General features: G+C 41.7%; 1 protein-coding gene across 1 annotated transcript in view; it reads left to right on the top strand.

Moving 5' to 3' along the window:
• The first annotated feature begins 1,297 nt into the window (after nucleotides 1-1,297).
• The window catches only part of syndig1l (synapse differentiation inducing 1-like), a 44,181-nt gene continuing 21,537 nt past the window's right edge, over nucleotides 1,298-23,941 (top strand). The window contains exons 1-2 of the mRNA XM_086264425.1: nucleotides 1,298-1,767; nucleotides 11,943-12,586. Coding sequence (XP_086120551.1) covers nucleotides 12,074-12,586 — 513 coding nt within the window. The 5' untranslated portion in view covers nucleotides 1,298-1,767; nucleotides 11,943-12,073. The remainder of the gene's footprint in view (nucleotides 1,768-11,942; nucleotides 12,587-23,941) is intronic.

Below are 23,941 nucleotides of genomic sequence, written 5' to 3'. Positions count from 1 at the left end.
TTTTCATACTGATAGTCTTCATTATTAAAGTGCTTTGAGAGTTTACAGAGTAATGTGATTGGCTCGCGATTCGGACTTTTAAAACATCACAGACTCTAACGCAACAAGGGGAAACTCGTTGCGCAGCGGTCAACAAAAACTACGGCTACCCAGCCCTCCTCTCTGTCAGAATCAAACCAGTGAATGACAGACTGACAACGCCCTCTTGATGTCACCGCTAGCACCCACGTGACTCTCATTAAACATCACCATAGCAACCAAACAAATGAAAACCCAGTGATCATCAAAATTCAATACATTTAATTATGGCTCCTACACAGACTGATCCCAATATCAATAGTATGGATAACAGCATTGGTATTGGGATTCAATTCGTACTAGTACAACATTATGAATTGATTGTTGTGGAAAGTAAAAATGAATACAGTGAATTGGTCATTAAATGTGGTCAGAACTAGCAAATTGTTGATGGTTTGTTACATAAGTCATGTCACACTGCTCTTTTCTACATAAGCTGCCTTTATAAAATCAGTATCTGATCAATACCAACATTTTTAGTATTGCACGCCATTAAAGGTGTGTGACATCACCTGTACTCAATTAAGCCACGCCCACATAAAAATAAACCTTCAAGTTTACACGAAAAACACAAAATCTCGCAGTACAAAATAATCTACAGCCTACTGCTGTGACTTTGACAATCATATTAGATGGAATCACTGAAAAGTTCATTCAATTCTGCTTTCAGGTCTTTCAAAGTCTATCATAGGAAAGTTGTGGCTCCCCGTGTACTTTGAAATGAAAGATTAAAGTCGCACAGATGTCACAGTGCCTTTACTGAGATCACCGAGTCCATTTTAGCTAATCAAATCAGCAGAGTCACAATAGACATCAGCTGTAGTCCAATCGCTCTAATTGTGGAGGCAGCTTGTGAAAGGTTTTGCTGTCTGCCGTGAAACACTTCGAGATACGACAGTCCACCGCAACTATTTTTTCACGAATAATCACAACAATTACAGAATTATTTTTCTTACTTTTTTTAATCTCTAGCAGAACATGTGTTGTAGTTATTTGCTCTTCCGTGACATAAGCGGCTGCTGTCTGAAATAACTGATTGAAATCATGGAGCGTCTAAATGATGGGCAATTGCCCACACTTCTCAGAGGTGGAGCTTTTAAAGCCTGCCTCTACCTCTTAATGATTTGCAAGAGGAAGAAAAAAAACACACACACACACACACACACACACACACTCATCATCATCATCATCATCTGTAAGACAAGATTAACCTCGCTACCGTTTTCAGTACTGTGAAAGTAAGATGCATGCAGACGGGCAGGGGTGGACGCTACTCTGGGGGCTCTCGCTTTGCGCGCACTGCGAAGCGTGTACACTCCTCACCTCATCTCATCATCCGCGTCTCTAAACCTCCCTACACACTCTCCCGCTCTCTCTCTCTTTCTCGTTCACAGAAGCTATTTTAACTTTGCAAAGACGACAGAATTTCAGTGGCCAAATGGCTTATTGAACAAAGCGACCTTCAAATTTATAGAGGAGAGAAATTACGATACTGTGGCAGGCGGCAGTGGGTTTCTTTTTTTTTCCCCTTTTTTTTCCTGAGCGATTGGCCATTTCTTCAAATGAGAAAGTCTGAGAAATGTCTTTTTCTGTGGGCGACACCATCAGCATCCGAGCCATAATGTACAGGCGAAAACAAGCCAGTCTTTGCGTCCTTCAAACAATATCTGGATTGACGAGAACTCAGAGGTAAGGAAAAAATATGTATAAATCCTTAAAGCGTAAAGAACATTCTTCGGTTATTTGTTAAAAACTGCCTTTTAATAGTGTGCGTTTTGGTCTGTTTTTAAGGGTTTTATTTTTATTTAATTGTCTACAGTAAACTCTGTGCACCCAGACGGTGCTTTTACGTGAATACACATGTTCATGTTTAAGTTATAAATAGAAATAAGTAATGAATATGTCGCACTGCAATGTATTCTGTGATGGAGGATGGAGGATGATGCTGATGAAGAACTCTCCACACAGTTTCCACCTGCGATTGCTGGACCAAAAAAAAAATCCCTTCCTTTTCTTTGTGTGTTTTTAAGTGAGAAGTGCTTTTGGCATGAAGTCATCAAGTCATTCTGTGACCTCCTACTGTAACAGCGCCTTTTGGTTCTTTTGTCCCTCTGCAAATAGACTAGAACACTTGGCCAAAGAATGCACCAGGGTCATTTTTACCTCATAAACATAAACAAAGGGAACCAAAGTGATGATTCTGTGTGCATTCAGGATATATTTTGTTGTTGTTGTTATTATTGTTGTTGTCATGCATGTAGTTAGTTATGGTTTGAGGTACTCTAGCAGCTCTTACACAGTTATAGTTATATCAGAGATTCAGTAGTGAGGGCAAAATAAGGGGGCATACAACAGGAGTGCAAGACCATGCACTCTAACCCACACACTTACACACTTGCACACTCAACACACCCGCACACAAAAACTAACATTACTTCAGATGACTTAAGCCTAACACACACCAACATTAAATCAAGTCATTATATGTGTGGTTTTGCTTTTTGCGGCAGGTCCCCAAAATGTGCCTGTGCAAACAGATTTATGGCCCCTCTATGAGTAACACACACACACACACACACACACACACAGATAGAGAGACTGCCCCCTCCCTCTGATCTACCCCTGGTGCCTTTAATAATTGGGGTAGCACAAGCAAAGTCAGGCCTGATCTCTGCTTTAACTGCTTTAATAGATGGAACTGGGAAAAGTGGTACGTTTCAGCTTCCACCTTGTCTTGTTTTTATTGTTTGTTATTTTTTTGTATTTTTTAAAAGGAGATGATTCTCATTCTGTTACTGTACATTCATTCATCTGTCTATCTTCAGAATAACGAGCACGTTTAGAAATGAGTGCTACAGACTAGAAACAACCTAAATGTTGCTATCATCTGCTAATGGAGATTGTGATCAATAGGCAACAACAAAGGCAACTTAGCCAGAGCCTGCATCTCATAAACAACAAAACACTCCAGCAGAGGCATACACGGCTGCTTTTTGCAACGCCCAACCAGTGAATTATTCAAACACGTAACAGAGATGGTGGATTAACATACTGAAGAACACTTTAAATCAACCAACAAAGGTGTGGAAGACAGTAAGCCAGATGATGAGCTCATTGGCTTCAGAGGAGCCCCGACTTCTATGTTAAAGGGAACTTGCTAAGGGTTTAATGCTTTATCAGCTCACAGATAGACATGTAGACAGAAGGGACAGCAGTGGCTGCTGTAAGAGGAATAGGCTTCAGATTAATTTCAAGTGGATTATGGCATTTTACACAGTCTCCTTTGAAGATAATAGTTCATAAAAGGATCAGTCAACATGGTGTTAAGTCAGTTACTTCACTTTGTCATTTTCTGTCTCCTAATCTGTCAGTGGACCTTCACGTGCTGAGGCCGGGAGTAAGATTCACTGACAAATGTAGCCTATGTTGGTATTTGCATTTTCAGCAATAAGATCTCGTGCATTATCCCGATTTGTGATCATCAATAACTGCCGGGCGCTACCTTATTATGCATATTATATGCCAGCCGCTGCCTCTAAATTAAATTACAGGAAGATGAAGTTGTTGTTGTCGGGTGCAGCGAGCAGATCTCTACATGCGGTGCACAGGAAAAGCTGTGAGAGACGCAGTCTGGATGGAACGGATTGGTAAACGTGGCCGACGGATGAGACACATTGGTATTCAGCTGCTCTTCGCCGCCGGCTGAAAATGCCCACGCTTGGCTTCAGGGTCAGAGGTCCAAGGTTGATTGGCAATGGGCTGACATGGGAAAATTGATTGTGCTGACTGGAGTCTAATGGGGTTGGAGCGCACAGACGTATCAGCGCGTCTGACATGTTAGCAGTGCCACAGCCTCATTCTTACCCTCACGCACCTGTATTCTTACAGGTTGTTCTCTAATCTTTTAACCCCTTGTCAGACACCTCTGAGATGTCTTACACGGCAGCACACAGGCCCCCTCTTGTGCTGTCGCTCTCATGCTGAACTGTTTCCCTTGCAACAATGATTGCTCTGCCTCATTCGCTTTCAGCTATACCTCCCAGCTCCTTACGACTCCATAACCTCTGCTGCCCGCCAACATGCCCAAATGCACTCGACCAGAGAATAGCACAAAAGTGTGATCTCTCTCTCTCTCTCGCTTTCTCCCACCCATCTTCTCTCTCTGTCTCTTTGCTACTCTCCCTTCCTTTCCAAACACCTCCACCCACTCATACACACGTTTATTTACTCACAGCCGCACACGCACAATACACATCCTCCAACAAACAAATGCGCGCACATTAATAAACACACAAATCTGTGGTTATTTCTTCAGCATTTATCATCACCCATACTGAGTTGTCTTCGGCTTGCACTAAAATTGTCATGGTCCTGGGTCGTTGACCCAGCGTTTTGTGTTTTGTGACTATTTCCCTCTGTTCTAGTTATTCTGTGTCCTCCCCCCTTGTGTCCGGTTCGGGTTCTAGATTTCCTGTTTTACTTTGTAGGTCTGTGTCTCGTTATGCCCATTAAGTTCCAGCTGTGTCCCCTCCTGTGTGCCATTTCCTCATTACCTGGTGTGTGTATTTATAGTTGGTGTCTGCCTGTGCTCCTCGTCGGCTCGTCTGCACTCATCCGTGTATTTCTGCGTATCTCTGCATTCATCTGCGTTCCATGGTGTCCTGTCTCTGCGTCCCTCTGCCCCGCACCCCCTTTGTACGGTCTCAGGTTTGCTATTTAGTTTCTCCCAGTTTAGGTTTCCGTTTGTAAAGTACTCATACCTCGTTGCCTGTTTTTGTCACCACCACCTTTGTAAATAAAACATCACTCGTATCATCAGTTTGCTGCATCTTGGGTCCTCCTTTTCCTCCACACCACACGGCTCCCTCCGCCAGCCGTGACAGTACGACCCGACCAAACATGGACCCAGCAGCATCCGCACCGTCCCAGGAGTTTCGGGAGGAAGTGATCGACAGCGTCTCCAGGTTGGTCAACCTGTGGCTGGAGCATGAGGAGGAAGAGCTTCACCACGCTGTAGAAGCTAGGCTACAGCAGCTGATGTCTGCTCACTGCTGGCTACTCGACTCTCTTCACCCGCTCGCACAGGACTTCATCCTTAACGAACTTCACCTCCACCCTCCAGCCGCTACCGCTTCCCAACCCAGCCCGGCGGTGAAGATTTTGCCCGGCCCGCCGGAGGTTTTGCCCGGCCCGCCGGAGGTTTTGCCCGGGAGGAAACGACGATCGCGCCGTCGGCGCGTCGCCCCACAGCCGGAGGTTGGGACTTCGGAACTGCCGGCTGTGGTGAGTGGAAAAGACACTCCGTCTGTTTCGCCAGCTCGCATGACTGTTTATTCCGGGGCTGTGTTTGTTGAGCCAGCTGCCCAGCCGGTAGCTCGGTTAGCTGCCCTGCAGCCGCTACCTCAGTTAGCCACTCAATCTCCACCTCCATTACAGTCACAGCCAGACCTATTAGACACCTTGTTACAATCCGTGGCTCAGTCAATAGCTCAGTTGGCAAGAGACTCATCAGCGTTATTACCAGCTCAGCCACCATCTTCACCAGCTCCGCCTGTACTACAAGTCCAGTCCATCCAACCGGAAAAGCACTGTTTTTCACCTGTTCATGTCAAGCAGAGAGACACACCACATAACGCAGTAGTCAGTCCGCAACAGCTGGCCAGCCCAGAGACTGTGACGCACTCCAGGGCCTCCCCAGAGGCTGGGTCCCAGCCCCCGGCTGACTCTGGACCCCTGGAGGTTAAGAAGCCAGCTGAGGACTGCATCCGGCTGTCGTTGCCTGAGCTGAGTCGATGCTCTGTGCAGCTGCAGTCTGCTTTGTGTTTGCCAGAGGCCCGTGCGCCTGCTGGTTCTGATCTGTTCCTGCCAGAGGCCCGTGCGCCTGCTGGTTCTGACCCGTACCTGCCAGAGGCCCGTGCGCCTACTGGCTCTGTTCTGTGCCTGCCAGAGGCCCGTGCGCCTACTGGCTCTGTTCTGTGCCTGCCAGAGGCCCGTGCGCCTGCTGGCTCTGAACTGTGCCTGCCAGAGGCCCGTGCGCCTACTGGTTCTGACCTGTGTGTTCCAGGGGCCCCGGTGCCCACTGGTCCAGAGACTGTTTTCGCTGGGGGGCCCGAGGAGCCCGTCCAGCCTCCTGCTTCGCCTGCTGGGGGGCCCGAGGAGCCCGTCCAGCCTCCTGTCTCGCCTGCTGGGGGGCCCGAGGAGCCCGTCCAGCCTCAAGACTCATCAGCTGGAGGTTCAGGAGAACCTAGCCAGCCTCCTGTCTCGTCAGCTGGGGGGCCCAAGGAGCCCGTCCAGCCCCAAGACCCATCATCGCCACCAGCTGCAGCCTCTGTGTCTCCATCCTCGCCAGCTGCGGCCTCTGTGTCTTCACCCACGCCGTCGCCTGGTCCAGCCACTGCTTCACCCACGCCTGGCCCGGCTTCAGCCTCTGCTTCTGCTTCAGTCTCGTCTGGTCCAGCCTCTGCTTCTGCTTCATCCTCGCCTGGTCCGGCTCCAGCCTTCGTGTCTTCAGCATCGCCTGGCCCGGCTCCAGCATCCTCGTCAGCATCGCCTGGTCCGGCCTCTGCTTCAGCATCCTCATCAGCTGCCTCGTCTGGTCCAGCCTCTGCTTCGGTCTCGTCTGGTGCTGCGACGGCCACGCCACCTTCGGGTCCCAAACTGCCGCCTCGACATCGGCGGTCATCTGCCAGGCCGCTGGTGGAGCGTCATCGTCACTATGGACGACCTCCTAGACGCCGCCGTTGCTGTCCGCACGGTCGGCCGCCTGAACTGTTTCCTCGTCACCGCCGTTGCTGTCCGCACGGTCGGCCGCCTGAACGGTTTCCTCGTCGCCGCCGCTGCCGTGTGCACGGTCGGCCCCCTGAGCTGCCTCCGCTCCGCCACCGCTGCCTTCCACTCGGTCGGCTTTCGGAGCTGTGTCGCCGACGTGGCCGGCCTCAGAAGATAAACTGTCCTGGACTTCTGAGCTGTGAGCCTCTGGGCCGGCCTCCTGAACTGTGTTTTGTCCTGGTACTCCAGCATGTGTGTTTTTGTTTTGGACAATTCCCTCGGTCCGCTGGAGCTTGTTTTGTTCGGTGTTGGTCCCTCCGTCCTGGGCCCCCGCCGCCCGCCCTGGGTTGGTCGTCTGTTTTTGTTTTGGGCTGTCTGGAGCCAGCCCTTGGAGGGGGGGTACTGTCATGGTCCTGGGTCGTTGACCCAGCGTTTTGTGTTTTGTGACTATTTCCCTCTGTTCTAGTTATTCTGTGTCCTCCCCCCTTGTGTCCGGTTCGGGTTCTAGATTTCCTGTTTTACTTTGTAGGTCTGTGTCTCGTTATGCCCATTAAGTTCCAGCTGTGTCCCCTCCTGTGTGTCATTTCCTCATTACCTGGTGTGTGTATTTATAGTTGGTGTCTGCCTGTGCTCCTCGTCGGCTCGTCTGCACTCATCCGTGTATTTCTGCGTATCTCTGCATTCATCTGCGTTCCATGGTGTCCTGTCTCTGCGTCCCTCTGCCCCGCACCCCCTTTGTACGGTCTCAGGTTTGCTATTTAGTTTCTCCCAGTTTAGGTTTCCGTTTGTAAAGTACTCATACCTCGTTGCCTGTTTTTGTCACCACCACCTTTGTAAATAAAACATCACTCGTATCATCAGTTTGCTGCATCTTGGGTCCTCCTTTTCCTCCACACCACACGGCTCCCTCCGCCAGCCGTGACAAAAATACTGTATTCACACTTTAATTCCTGTTTGCAGCCAAATAACCCTTGCTCTGCACCAGCATTGTGGCAGCAATGTATTTGCAAGGATGACAGCACCAAAAAGATTACTCAGAGCATCCCTAAGTAATGACACGAAAAGTAATCCGCTGTCAGCTCGTAGCTTTGTGCAGAGTGGGAGTTTTTACAGAAGCAAAAGCTGGGAAGTTTAGAGGAAATGTTTTTTTGGGCTGTGTGCATCACAGCCCATCGTATCTCGTTCCTCAGCCCACGTCAGAGTGAATTATTTAGCATTTATTTTTGCATTAGCTGATGCACTGGTGTGTTTGGACACAAAAGAAAGCAAAATGTTAATTTGTGTATTAGACTCCACCATCTGTCACAAAATCTTGTGTACCTTTTTGGAAGATGAAAATCCCATTTAGCCGTTATCGGAGCAAATTCACTTAGTGACGCAAACTTTGTGTTTTTAACAAAAGAATAGCTGTAGTTTTGAAGTTAGCTGCTAATTGTTTTTGGTAAATACGACAGATTTTTGTCTGTCCAAACTGATTTTTGGTAATGTTACTTTTAACGGGGAAAAATGATCCCGTCTGCCGCTGTGATTGCTGGTCTGATTAAATTTACATTTGCTAAAATTTTAGTTAGTTGGTTCCAAATGAATTAACAGCAAATTCAATTGACTTTTTTATGTTACTCTAGCTTTTAATGGACTCTGTTCAATTCTATTTCATTTATAGAGCGTCAAATCACAACAACAGTCACCTCAAGCTGCTTCCTCCAGGACATATAGGAAGGAAGGGGCAACCTCCCTAACTTGCCTCCCACTCCCACATAATGATTAAATGCAGAGTGGTGTATAAACACATAGTGAGTAATGAAAGGGGAATGAAGAAGAAATACACAGTGCATCGCGGGAAGCCTAACCCTAAAAGTAAAGCGGGTGTTTGTCTCCTGAATCCCAAACTGGGAGCCTGTTCGACAGAAGAGGAGCCTGAAAGCTGAAGGCTCTGCCTCATACTCTACTTTTAAATATCCTAGAAACCACAAATAAGCCAGCAGTCTGAAAGTGAAGTGTTCTGTTGGGGTAATGTGTTCTATGAGGTAGAGTGCACTCCAATTCATCTGGCAGATTTAGTAAATGTAGCGATGACATAACCCCAATAACTACCTCCCACCACCACCATAAGTTGTATACCCAACCAGTCACTGGTTGAAGGGTACATACAATTTCACTCAGCTGAGGTTTCATTCAACTTTGCCTTCAACAGAGCCTACTCACTACTATCCCATTGAAGCTCTCAGGCTTGGTGGCTGTCCCACATGATTATGGTAATCGCAGCTGTACTTTAGTATTAATGCAGTCGTGATTTATTGATGTTAAAATGCTATTTGTGGCCCCTTTAAGTCTTGATCCTTTGATGTCCTTTGACATTTTGAAAACACTTGGACATGGGGTGTGTTATGTAACGTTTATCACTCACTCCCTGTTGGAACCAATTAATATAAAGCAGTAGAAATACTAAAATATAAATTAACTTTGTGTCCACAAAATCTGCATGGATTATTCATTAACCCCACCAGGGAGATTACAGCTGATTTTCAGCAATGCTTGTAGCTGTCAGGGCTGCTAGCTGTGGATTTTTGACACTTAAGCACACATGGGTCAGAGAGCATCCTGCTGCTTAAACAACAGCACGTAACACACACAACATCAGCATCTAAAGTATTTGGCAATCCCAGGGCCGGCTCATCTTTTTTTACAAGGTACTCACACTATCTGACGAACTGAAGAAGTATGTGATCCCCAGGGCTATGCGCGGACCAAAAGGAGCACTGGCATGGAACAACAATGTCAGCATATTCAGACGCAGGAGGTCCAACAGGGAGGAACCATGAAAACTTTGCTGGCTGTCCAGTGCTTACAGAGCTTCAGGAAATCTGGGAGCATGGGGCTTGTGTTTTATTCATGGCGCAGAAAACATAAAAAGGATAGCTAACAAAAATCCTACATCGAGGTAATTTGAGGAAGCGAAAGAAAGAAAACTGCAACATATAAAGTAAATAAGGGAAGGGGAGTCGGGGAATCTGAGAAGGAAGTGATGAATACGCAGCAAATTAAAGAGTATACAGAGTATAATGAGGGAGCTGTTACATACAAAGCATGGATGGAGGAATAAAGAGAAGAAATGTTAATAGAAAGAGTCTTTAGGTGATTCTAAATCAGTTTCCCCTCCAGGAACCTGAGTATGTTGGACTTTTATAGGGGCTTTTGTTCTTTTGTTCTAGAGTTTATTCCAAAAACAACTGCCTGTTTTGAGATGAATTATTTGTCAGAAAAAACAAAAACAAAGCCTAAATATTTTCACAACTTCTCCTGATCATCTCTCATCTTCCTCTAAGGGAGGAATAAATGTATGGCACAGAACACAAAAGCCTACACAGTATGAAGAATTAAACGTTATTCTAATATGATCACCAGTGCTTTACAACCACAATCAATCTACAAAGAAAGTACACGAATCTTCCGTACATTATTAACCTATGAACTGACAGACTATTATCCTTATCCCATCACCATAATGCCAGTTTGCATTTTGTGTAATCTTGTTGTCTTCAATTGGAAATACATTACCTTCAAGCATTTAGAAATACGCCAGCAAGCCAGATATACATGATTGGGGTCAGGACCCCCCAGAAATAATCTGCTCTTGGCATTTCTATTTTAAACGCAGATTAATCAGACAAGAGTTCAGGGTGCCGACTGGGAGGCAGAAAACTCTGGACTATTTTTGCAGTATGGAAATAGCTGGGAAGGGGGGAAGTTTGTAATTTGGTTTGGATTGCTTTTTAGGACTGACTGAGGCCTATAAGTCTGGTGTTAAGTATTTGGTCCATCCTCTGAAGCTCACACTTTTCTTAGCTTTGCACTGCATGATTGGCATCAATATTATACCTACATGTTTATAATGCTAATAATCAATGTTGGCTTCAGTATTACAAGCCTGTAGCTATTTAAGGCTGCACATCTGCAGTATACATTCATGGCAGAATCCCAGATTTTTAAACAGATATAACAACTATATTTATATACATAGTTCCCGCTCCTAAAATATAGATATATGGAAGCCAATTACAAATGTAATTTATGTCTGGATATAAACTTATGAGAAACTGTTTATTAAAGTATAATATTTAAGAATGTTAAATTCAAAACCCACTTCTAAACTGCAGGTTTATACACAATCAAAATAAGAATTATTTTAAAATCTGCATTTACATGTATCCAACTTGGAGTCTACTCAAACACCAGGTAACTCCTGTTAACACGGGATCATTATTTGCTCCCTAACTAATGAGGCCATTTAAGTCTTTGGGAACATTCTGCATGTTCCCTTATTTCTCAAAGGGTCTCTACAGTGAATGTATCCACATGTTTGATTTGGCACAGATTTTATACCATATTTTTTCAGGGGGGGTTGTGACCCCCAGAAGCAGTAATTCGTGTGTTCGAGTGTAAGATGAATGTGTGAACCACTATTATGAATCATCACAATACAGTTACAGAATACTAGCAAGTCATTTTTAATGCTCTACCCGCTGTGTTATGTCCATCGTCAACCGATTTTATTTATCGTACATTTCATAGCCGATGTGTAACTGATTTTAGTATAATGAGTCATAAATTTATACATACATGGGAGCCTTCTGAGCTTTATATGGGTAGGAGGCCTCAGCTTATCAGGATCAGACTGTGACAGTAATGACACCCCAATGATCTCTATAAACAATGTAGTGATAAAAATCAAATTAGGTGGACAGAGAACACATGGACACTGATGGTGGAGGTTGATATTTTTAGTAGATGGAAATTTCTATGATGTACTGCTGTTAATACTCCAGTGTGTGTGTGTGTGTTCATGTTACTTTATGTGTCTAGAGCAAGGAAGCAAATTAAACTTAATTGAGTCGTCTGCAGGGTGCACCTCTCGACAAGCAGAATGTTGTAAAATTTGTTTCTGCTGAGGAAACGACAGCTAAACTTTGATCTGATGCGAGCGAGATTTGAGTAACTGCTACCTGCTGGTACATGACAAATAAAATTCTCCTTCCAAGTTTTCCACTGACTCTAAAAACGCTCCCCGTCTCTATTGCTGTTTCTTTTTCCTCTAGGTCTCAGAGTGCTTAATGCCATTAACTCCTTCACTGACATAAACCAGTCACCGAGGAGCCTCTTTCACATCACTCTTTCATCTCCCTGCTGTCACCGAGAAGCTCCTTCCACTTTTTTACCCCTGCTGATTATGGAGAATCTCAGTGAACTCCAAAATCCTTTGCTGGACAAAAACAGTAAACACATGATCAATGGTTACGGAGGAGAATTCCCCAACAATCATTATCAGGAAAACATTATAAACTACTTTGCTGGAGGAGGAGGAGGTGGAGGAGGTGAAGGTGGAGGAGGAGGAAAAGTGAGTAATGGCAATGCAGTGAGCGGAAGTTACAATACCAACGGGAAGGTGAAATCCCAGCAGTTTTTGGATGCCACCTCGCTACATCTGGCAGTAGAAGCCTTCTACAGACCCAATTTCATCCTATACAAGGAGGACAGTGGCAGCATTAAGGCTAAGGAATACAGAAATGAGTGCTGTGAGACCACCTTCACTGAGAAAAAGGCAAAGGAGGTGTCCAACACAACAGGGGCAGACACGCCCAGCACGGAAGAACCCCAGACGAAGCTGCTGGAGGACGGCGAACACATCAAGATCCAAACGGTTTCCTATGAGGTGGAGGAGGAGGAGTATGTGGAATATGAGGTAAGGGCAAAAAATGCATTCAGCATGGAAAGACAATGCATGATAGAAAGCTTGCATTATTTTAGATACTTTTTAAAATTTGCTCTGTTCTTAACAAAAAGCACGTAGAACTAAAATTAAAATAGAAGAATCCAAAAGTAATAAAAAAATGAACTTGTTTAGCGCCTTTCAAGAAACCCAAGGGTGCTTTACATGCTTTACAAAAGTATATAAGTAAACAAAAAGGCTGGAGGGTGAAAGCTTTGTTGAAGAGATTATTTTTGAGAGGTTCCTTAAGAGTTCAGTGTGGGGTGTTTCAAAGTTCAGATTACAGAGAGTTCCAGAGGGTGGGGCCTGCCACACTGAAGGCTCTGTCCCCAGAGGTGTGGAGGGTGGTGCGTGGGACAAAAGCAGGCCCATTGCATTAGAGACTGTTTGTATGGGTGCAGCAGGTCAGATAGGTACCGAAGGACCAGAATGTTGAGGGATTTGTAAGTGAATTGTACCGAATAGTACCATATATATAATATTTTAATATACATATAAATTTCAGTTCAGTCATTCATAGACGCATGTGCAGTTTCGTAGGAAAAACCCAAAGCAGGCAGCTAATGTGGGTGTGCATGTGTTTCTGTTAATTGACAGCAAGCTTGCTTGTATTCCTGTGGTAGATCTGTATTTATATCATCACACCAAAGGATTGAGCTTAGCTCCTGGATCAGTCTGCCATTTTTGCTAAACACAAATCCATTTGATCCACTGACCTTGGCCTCAATTCCCAACTCTTGTAAAATTCATCGTTAGATAATAATAAATCACCCATGTCTGCCTCACACAGGAATATTAGGTACCACAGCTTTAGCCACAGTATTTTCACTCTCAACCGACATGACCAATAGCACAAAGCACTCCAAAGGATTTAGGGGATTGGACTGATGGAATAGGGTGTTAAGAGTCGACCAGTGTCCTGCAACGCTTAATGGACTGGCTGCCACACACCTGAGTCCACTAGAACGAACCTGGACTGCAGTGATAAACATGCAGCTGCAGAAATGCTGCGTGAAATGGGTATATATAGCTCATAGAAATAGAAGCTGGGGAAGGGAGGAATGTAAATGATTAACTGAGCTCATCCTGGCAGGATGAGCTGAGGAAAAAATTTGATGTGCAAATGTCAAGAGCAAATAAAATCCAGATTTTCTGATGTGAAGGTTTATTCCATTGTAGTTGTAGATTTGCACACAAAATAAGAGCGAATACATGAGTTACAATTCTTACTGAATTCACACAAAGTCTCTATTCATAGACTTCTAGAGGTTCCTTTTAACCCACTCAAAGGTTAAGCGAACACATTACCATATAGTTCATATTTTTCCACACACTTCCTGTTTAAAAATGAACAAGTGCTTAAAAAAGCATCATCAGGCCCCACAGCCAGATTTGAGATGTAAAAGAGGCAAATACACAGTGGGACTCATTATGTAGCCTCCCAACAGGAGATCATTGACACCACAAAGTGTGTGGTGTCTCTACCACCAGGCCCACAGTCTGACACAATGTGCAGAAGGAAGACTAGAAAGCCCCTACACTGACATGCAAAAACTCGTCTGTGTCTACCATTCGAAACACTGCCATACAGGATGTATTTGCAATGTAACTAGCAAACAGCTACCAATCAATAGCATATTGATTTGTTCTCTCATGCAAAAAAAATACACATCAGTAACTTGCACAGAATGCAAGTTACTAGTTTTTGTATTCTTCACTGCCTTTGCTAGCACTCTGCTATAGTTTTTATGTACTTTTATTCCAAACAGTAACCTGAAAGTCACAGCAGGACTGTGGCTATGGACAATAAAAAACACATGGATTTAGCTTATAGGTTGTAAAAATAGATCCAATATCAAAGTGCCTTATAACTTAATTCTGTCTAAAGGCCTTAAAATGGGAATGGGTCTATGGAACGTATATAGGAAAACCGCTTTTTGACTTGACCTTTATATAAACACCCTCTCTCTAAATTTCTTACTTACTTTATTGGCTTAGTCAAATTTGGGTCACACTGAATTAAAACAAATTGAGCCTATTTTGCAAGTCTCGGTCTTAGTGTGTTTCAAAATGAACGACTATCTGTGGTAGGAAATTGTATGCTTATTGGCTAACAACTTGCCAGTATCAAGTTGTTAGCTCGTGAGCATGCAGTTTTCAGTCAGACTAGGGCCTCCTCGTCATGTAATTTCTTTTCATTGTTTCCAACCAAGATGATGATGGCAGAAACTCCCATATTGAGGCTCCAAAACCGATGGGTAATATCACAGCACCTATACCCACCTTTTATACAGTCTATGATTTTGACTCCCATATAACAGCCCATATAAATCCCATATAAAAGTTTGTTCTTTAGAGATCGTAGCAGAAACTCAACAGGGTGCCTTTAATGACCCACCTGAAACTGAAAATCCTAAATCCTAAATGTGAAGAGGTACTAGATTATTTTGTGTAGCACATGTGGACTTTTAAGGCATATTGTGAAATATGAAAAATACAGTTTGCCTAATGTAACACAATTTTATTTGTTTAAAGCATAACATGGGTGCCAATTTGTGTGACACTCTGCAAGCGCTGCCATATATTACCATCCTTTGTTTTAGGCACTAGGTCTTACATGACCAATGCTCAACTGATCCAAAATCCAGCCTCGTTTCCTTTCACAATGTAATTACAAAGAAGAAGAAGTTTTCCTTTTCCTTTTTTTTTTTGTTTACTCCACATTGACTTTTTGAAGTTTTTAATCCTTTTATCTAGTCTGCTTCTCTTTATTTGCAGCTCCTCCTTAGTGAGTTGTATTGATTTAATAAAGGGATCAGTAAGGTGTAATGGTTTTTGCCTGACTCAGCTGAATAGAGCAATGAGAAAAGAGTTTTTCTCTATGGTTTCTTTCTTTCTTTTAGAACCATTGGTATTGCTTAACCAAAACTACTTCTTTTGCGATGTCTAATCCATAATCATCATTATTCCTGTAACCAGGAATGATACCACCAGTGTAAAAAGCATATTATCTATAAAGTTTCTGAATTACTAAAACTAATAACTAGAAAGCTAATCAACCAAACTCAGCAACAAAAAAATTTGCAGGCTTATAGAACAGCAAACATTGAAGTGCAGTGCTTCCGACTACATAATGTGATCTATGTCTGCTTGAAGCATGATTCTGGTGATTAGAGTTATGGTATTTTTGTCAGCTTGGTTAAGATTTGGACAAAAGCCTTTTTACTGGTGCGCTGGACCTTAATACTACTGTATGTGCCGGTTTTATATAAAGACAGAAATATGAATGCAAATTCTTTAGATCAAATATATAAAGCCCATTCGCTTAGAATCACTTATAAACAGACCTTTGCAGCGTTTCAGGCAGGCACAGTGTTAGCATTAGTCACAAACCCCATTCCTGGCCAGTTGGGCCCATCCAAAAACATGCTTTATAAATCAGGCAGTCTTCATTTACACAGAAAGCTGTTGGGGTCATAATTTGTGTCATTCTCTCTGCTGCCATTTTAATATCACCACCTGCCGTTTCTCTTCATTTCTCTTATTTGGATGCCATTTTGAAAAGGCTGTTAACCTGATCCACCCAATCCCAAAAGAACTAGTATAGCAGCTGATATCCTCATAGATCTTCTCACCTTTTTGGCATCATTTAAATTAGTATGAACTTTATCTGGACTGCTAGTCATTTCCTTCACTTCCCATTTCAATCAAATGAGTTGAGATTTGCTCTTGTTGGACTTTTTTTATTAACCAATGTAAAATGATCCAATTTGGCAGTCCAGCTATGGGTTATTCTTAACAATTAGAAACTTACTTGTTCACTGTCATCTAATAATCATAATGGGTTTAAAAAATATATAAAGAAACTCAAAGTTCCTGATCTCAAAATTGAAGCTGATGTGAAAGTGTAATAAACCAGCTTTTTGATTCCTATTGTAACAGACTACAAAAAAGTAACCATGTGAGTTAATGGTCATTTTCAATTGTGTATGATATTTATTTTGTAAACTGTTTCCATTTTTAAAATAGACAGCAGACTACCGTGTGTATGTTCACTGTCTGCTAAGGTTCTACCTTGGAACCATAACTCACTCATGATGTGCAATTTCAAGAAATGTGATGATGTGATGTTACCTTGGCTATATCCTTTTCTTAATACACAGTGTTTATAGTATGTAGAATCACAAAATACATTTAAAAGTCTAAATTTTGATATATAATTTTTTAATCATATAATCCGTATCTGCATTGTGAATCGATACATCACTCATGCTAAATAGATTTATCCCTTAATTGAGTGAAAAACTCATTTATAGGGTTCTCTTACGTTCCCTATAGTAAACCCCAGATTGTCATGAAAGGTATTTGCCTTACCCATTACACTACACAGCCAGCTGTCCTTGCCCGCATCGCCCTTATTAAAAGCCTGGTGCCATCACATGTTTTAAACGTCTGGCGCTGCTTATAGTATTAAACGCCTGGCACCAATTACAATGGAATTTAAAATGGCAGGTGGCATTAGTACTGTAGTTTTATTCTGCTTGTTCTCTGCTTACCACATTGCCCCTACATTGGTAGCAGTTTGGCAGCTTTGGTTAATTCACTTTGTGTTCCTGACCTCGTGTTGTTGTGACGCACAGTAATGCAGACAGGGAGCATTCTTTTTTCAGCGTGGATATTGCTGTTTTTGATGGTTGCAAACAATTTCATGGTCCATTACCACAATCACCTGAACTGGATTTGGCGTAGAATGGGATTTTTCATAACAACTATATATCTGTATTAAATTTGGTCTTTTCCAAAATGTATATAGCCCTCCATCCCACACTCCCTCAATTTAGTTCTCTCTTCTATGTGAGTGTTGAGTGGTTAAGGATGACTTGTGTTGTGAAGTCACACAAGTCATGACGAACTGAACCTCAGGTTGTTTAAATATCTTCAGTTCAGCTTTTGTACACTTAAGTGAATATTGCTGCTGATGGATGCTTGCATGAATTCAAACAGTGCACTTTCCACTACAGCTAACTTAACTCTCATATTCCCTCTGTCAGTGTGTAGTCATGTTAGATCTGATATATTGCCTACCTTAACCCTTGTGTGGTGTTCGTATTTTTGTTACTCAGCCAGTGTTCATGGGTCTGGTGGACCCGCTAGAGTTTTGGCTTTCCAAATTAACACTATCAAACAATTTTATGTTAAATTACTCAACAGATGTTTACTTCATCCCAATTACAAGACATATGAACAGCGAACATGGTTAATTTTTTCCCTTTACCTTTGTTAGATCACATTTATGAATTAATGTGCTTCTCGTTTTTCTTTTATATAAAATGTTATAAATAAATCAGTTATAATCAAGTGGAGTGAGTGGAAAGACACAACACATTTACACGTGAAAAAATAATTAATTGTTTAATTTTTCTTTTGAAAAAAACTGAACACGGGTCTCACAGACCCGAACACCATACAAGGGTTAAATGGTAGTTCAGTCACAAGATGTTAGTCACAAGCTCCTTTCTATCCAACCATTTAAGGCTCGAAGCTGTCTCACCCAATTAACACACTTTATACCTGAGGTGGCATTCATACTGCCTGAGCTGTGCTCACCAAATTGTTCTTATATTGTCCCACTTCAGATCTGTAAGTTCCCGAATTCCTTAGTCTTGTCTTGCAATAACAAAAGTTTCTTTGTTCATAATATATACATTTAACTGTATAAGTCTCTTATGGTCCCAGGGACAGTGCGTGCCATGCCTACTCAGATTGTTCCAGAGAAAAACTCCAAGTCATAGCCAAATTCAAATGTGTGCTGTAGTAAATCTGTCTCCTGCCTGACTTCTCAGTCCTTGTCGAACTGAGTGCACATGCCAGAGCTTCATTTCCACTCCATCAGTTATCCACTGGATATAGAAACGCCCTAAAACATTCAATTAATACTTGTGCCTGCTTCACCTCTCATTAAACCTGTCAATGAGAAGAAGTACAGTTTAACTAATTGTATGTCATTGCTGAGCGTCTACAACAGCAGAACGGCTGTCTTTATACACTACAGCTACACAGATGTGGTTACTTATAAGGCTTCTACCACAAATGTATCACATTACTCCAGCAGTATTTGAATCTTGATTATGAAACACAGAAGGGTAATGAAATAGTTTTTTATACCTCTCATATTGTAACAAATTCCACAGAATATAGTGCATTAAAATGAATAAAATACAAATAAATAATATTAGGGTTTAAATCGGAAGAAGTTCATCGCTCATTAAAAGCAGAATTAAGTGAGCTTTGAGTTGATGAATAATTAAAAGTCTAAATTAGTGTTTTCCCAAACCTTTGGAGCCACGGCATATATTTCACATCAGAAAAATCATGCGGCGCACCACCAAACAAAAATGTCACAAAAAGCATATTGATCATTTTTCCCCGTGCCCCAGGTATAGCGGGATTGTCTCGGTTTGTCCGTAGTATACATTTTTTGCTTTCTTCTGACCACTACTCATGCTAGGGCCTTCATCTGTGTCAGAATTTTCTCCAGGACATAATAATGGATTGGATTTATATAGCGCTTTTCAAGGCACCCAAAGCGCTTTACAATGCCACTATTCATTCACTCTCACATTCACACACTGGTGGAGGCAAGCTACGGTTGTAGCCACAGCTGCCCTGGGGCAGACTGACAGAAGCGAGGCTGCCATATCGCGCCATCGGCCCCTCTGGCCATCACCAGTGCCCAAGGACACAACGACCAGGACAGAGAGCCCGGGGATTGAACCGGCGACCTTCCGATTACAGATGCAACCCCCTGAGTCACGGTCGCCCCGACATATCTTCCTTTAATTTTTAATTCCCAATATACTATATATCATGAAATCTCTCAGGGCTATGCAAACACATATATATTTTCATAAATTATAATATGCATAGGGTGGCTCCACTCAAGTTGGTTGGATTCCTTTCTTGGACATTTCAAGATCACATTACTGAGAAAATCTTTTAATCAGGTTTCAGGTTTTAATCAGGTTTACCCCCCCCCCCCTTTTTTTTTTTTAACTTAATGAATGAACAGCTTAGCCAGTACAGTATGCTCATGTTACTTTTCCTTTATTTTGCTGATTATGTGTGTGTGTTTAAATTACAAAAAAGATAGATAAAAAGAGAGAACTACTGCAGTGGAAAGAAGTATTTTATTTTTAAAAGGGTGGGCCTGAAAAGAGTTATTATATAAAGCACAAACTCTCCAATGATCAAAGTGCATGAGTAAATTGCAGATAGCCTCTGAGGAGAATCAGTAAAGTAGAATAGCAATTTCTTCAAGTACGAAATTAGAAGTAAAGCAGCTCTTAATGATATTACTGGAGAAACTGAAATCTCAGTATGATTCAAAGTACCATTTGTCTTTTTTAAACACTTTTAGAGCTCAGTAACATCTCAAGTGTAAAAAAAAAAAACAATAATTTATTCAAAACACTAAAACATCAAATGATTAACTTTTGTTTACTAACACTTACATTCCTTTTTACAAAACGCATCCTCTGTCCAAAAGCCCCTTTTAAGTCTTACATCTCCCATTAGAGTACTTTATTAGTTTTTCCCCTTTATTAGTTTTATTTTATTTTGAGTGCAATATTAAAAAGCAGAGCAGTTTGTAAGCAGAACATTTGCTGAATAGAAGCAGCATAATGGCATGCACCAGAATTATTGAATCGGTCCCAGCTGCAAGGTCACAGTTCTGCATTGTGACCTCCATGTAGAACATGAAAGGTGAGAGTTTTGCCTTCAGAAAACACTTTACGTGTTCGAGGTGTCTGTTCCAGACAACTGAGGCAACCTCACCTGCCTTCTCTTTTCAGCATCAACCACAGGAGGGCTACCAAATGAAGCCCTCTTTCTCTGCCTTGCTCCTGGTCTCACTTTTGTGAGGTGGGAACATACAGTCAGCTTGATTTGAAAGAGCTCCTGTGTTTTAGGCACTGATTTTTCCAAAATTATGCAAAAGGTATGCCTGCTCAGATCCCAGCTGTAGTCACTAATCTTGAATGCCAATAAAGTATGTCACACGAGAGGTAAACTATTTATCTATTTGTTTATTCTTTTTTAATTTATGCTGTTAGACGATGTCATTATCATGTCACGGTGACTGATACAGGCCGTCAAGATGCCAGTGCTCATATTACAACAGTTGGCAAGTTACTGCTCTGCTTTATTATTTAGTTGTGTGACAATATAATCAAGTTAAAGGTGACGGTTTTGGTGTGCAGAGTCTGAGTAGGGGGACAGTGTAACTGATGTTTTTCTAACTGAAACCAAAAAAAAGAGGGAAGAAAATGCATTTAGAGCATTTTTTTCACTGCAAGTCAGGGTTGAGAGAGAATCCTCTGCAAAAAATAAATAAATACATTTGAGTGGGAGGTGCAACCTTTGAATTTGGTGGTGAAAGATGTTTTTTCAGGTAAGCTCTACACAGGGGCAGGTAGAGACCTGGTGGATAGGTCTTGAAGAGAGTGCATCAATCAAATAAGTGCTTGCAGGAAGCATGATGTGGCAGGACAAAATACACCAAGGCCACGGTACTACCTGAAATCACTCATCCCGTGATAGTGGTGGTGGTATCAAATTGAGAAGACGGGTGGAGTTAATGAACCAGCAGAAACTGATTTGCCTTGATCATAACCCGTTCCCATTACTTACCATTTCACACATCAGTATCTGTGTTTTTAGATGGCAAATACTTCAGTATAATGAAATGACACTTAATCATAACATGATTGCTAAACATTGTAGTAGGGTGATTTAGTAGGTATTATGGCTGTGGTTTAATTTCATTTTTGACTGGGCCCCAGAGGTCTGTAAGTGTCCAACTGACTACTTATAGGCCAAATAATTGGGGCAGTTTTTAACTTATACATTAAAACTGTTCTTATACTTAAGCTGCAAACACTAATTTAGCTTTGTACAAGTCAGTTTATACTGTTGGCTGAGTTAAAACTAAAGAAGTTTAAAATTAAAAGAGAAGAATTAAAATATGTTGTCTTATTACCGTTTTGTTTCTTCAGCTGTCATCCTCCCATATCCCATCGTCTCTCTTTCACTGTCCACAAAGCATCAGCAGCTCTGCACAGAAGTACAGAGAGCTGCAATGTCAATGTTCAACTGTCCTGTTAATACCCCTCCCCCCAAGGTCCTAAATTTCACGCTAAAACCCTGATACTAGTGTAACGATTATGTGTGTACTATACATATATAGAATCAGGGATGAACAGGCTTAACGTGTTACTGGCGTTGACATACTGGAATATGGGTGTTCTTTAAATCATTTGAGTAAATGCGTCTCTGTCACAGCAGCAGCATTATGCTAGTGTATGTTGTTTGTAGTTATATCACATATTGTTAATTTGAGAAAAACCTCTGACCCTCGCTGGTAAACATACTTACATGGTGTTAATGATATGAACAGTTCCATTATAAGTGCTATATTTATGACTCCCTTAAAGCATGGAATGTGCTTTGAGAAGCTACATATTCAGAAATATAACAGGAAAAGAAAAACGCCTGGTGGGCTTTCCTAGAATGGGAGGACTTCACCAGCACAGTGTTAATGGAAGAGGAGAATAAATGACAGCAACGAATACTACCAAAACTTGAGTTTGAAAATGGCTGCACCATCTGTTGCATGTTCTTCAGCGTACAGAATTTGCATTCATCAGTGCATATCATATTCAGTGGCAACATTTCATTAAATCATTAAATCCTGTCTTTCTTCAGCTTTTCCAATTGAGATATTGTAATTTTAAAACCCTAAGCCTTGAAGAGAAATCCAGAGAAAGAAATACAATAATTGACCTCTGTTGCCTTTCTGAATTTTAAATCAGACCAGTTTGATTGAAAAGGTTATCAATTCTGTCTAAATCTGTGGGAATATTAGTGCCTATGGCTTAATTAAATCCAAAATGTAGTCATTCTTCAGTTCACTGCACGCACATTGTTCTTCCTCTGAAAGGTCTAACCATTATGACAATGTTTCATGTATTCTAGTGAAATCTTTCAGACATTTCTTTGTGGCAGAAAATGACAGACCAATCTCTTGAGTCATTCCCAATTCAGCAAAATGAAAGTGTTCTCTTTTCAAACTAAAGATATTTATTTCTCAGCTTGGAAAATCTTTCTGATCTATCGAAATCTTCTGGTTCCAAAAACTTGATTGAACATTGTAACTTTCCAGAGTCTGTGAGTCACTGCTTCCATTGGCAGAGAATAACTCAAAAATGTGGTCATGATAAGCAGAAACCTTATCCTTCATTAAAGATTGTTTTTTTTCTCCTTTGATGTTATATTCATTTGGAATGTCAGTAATTTACACTAATTCCATATTAAGTTTTTCTTCAATGTTAATTTATAAAAAGATTTAGGAATGCTCATTTATGTGTATTTATTAAGTCGCTCTGCTCTTGGCTGCCTTTTTACATCATTTAAAGAATGAATCAAATCTCGTGCCAAAACTACTTTTGAAATAGTAGCTCAGAATTTCTCCTTAAAATTGCAAAAGAGTTCTGACAGATTGCCACTTTGTGTGTGATAACATGCATGATTAGTATATTTGAAGTTGTAAAGAGTCCAGATAGGTATGAAAGGCACCACTGCAAAGGCAGCGGATTTTTCCATTCTATTTAATAGGACACTAAAGTCCTCCTCCAACCACATGCACACATTTTGTTGGAGGAGTATTAACAGCAACATCATAAGTCCTTGGGTGATTATTAAACGGAAAAGTATGGCAGTGATGTTCTGTCTAATGCAATACTAAGTCACACACAAACAAAACATGCCAACCAAACTCTGTTTGCATTCTGACAATCTTTGCTTCCTGGGATCGTGTGGTATTAAAATGGGATATCAGTTTGAGTCACTGCATTTCATTAATTGTTTGGCATGGCCTTGCTCTCTTCCACTCAGCATGCATTAATACATGGCCCTATATATTATACAAATGATCACTTGGAAAGCCACAGGGTTAGTTCCACAGGAATTATAAAATTAAGCAAACTTGGCCTTGAGGGAGTGTGAATAATGACATATTTTTAAAGTTGCAGAATTTTATATAAGGAATTATTTTTTATAGATCTTTTAGTTACATAAACCTTTGTTTTTCTATTAGTATTTTCCTACCTGATGATTATGGAAAACATTTCCACTGCACTTTGAGCTAATACAACTTAGAAACCAACTTTAATGAACTGTGTGACTACAGGTTTGTTTGTGCCTCCTCCACCTGAATTATCTCCTAATATGACAGTGTTTTACCAAAACCCTGAGTCTGCCTTGAACCTA

Source organism: Aulonocara sp. 'chitande type north' Nkhata Bay, linkage group LG15, assembly GCF_057382095.1.
Source record: "Aulonocara sp. 'chitande type north' Nkhata Bay isolate Kocher_YH1m ecotype deep benthic linkage group LG15, A_spYH_male_GT1.1, whole genome shotgun sequence".
NCBI classification, from domain to species: domain Eukaryota; kingdom Metazoa; phylum Chordata; class Actinopteri; order Cichliformes; family Cichlidae; genus Aulonocara; species Aulonocara sp. 'chitande type north' Nkhata Bay.
This window is presented reverse-complemented; position numbering and strand designations above follow the sequence as displayed.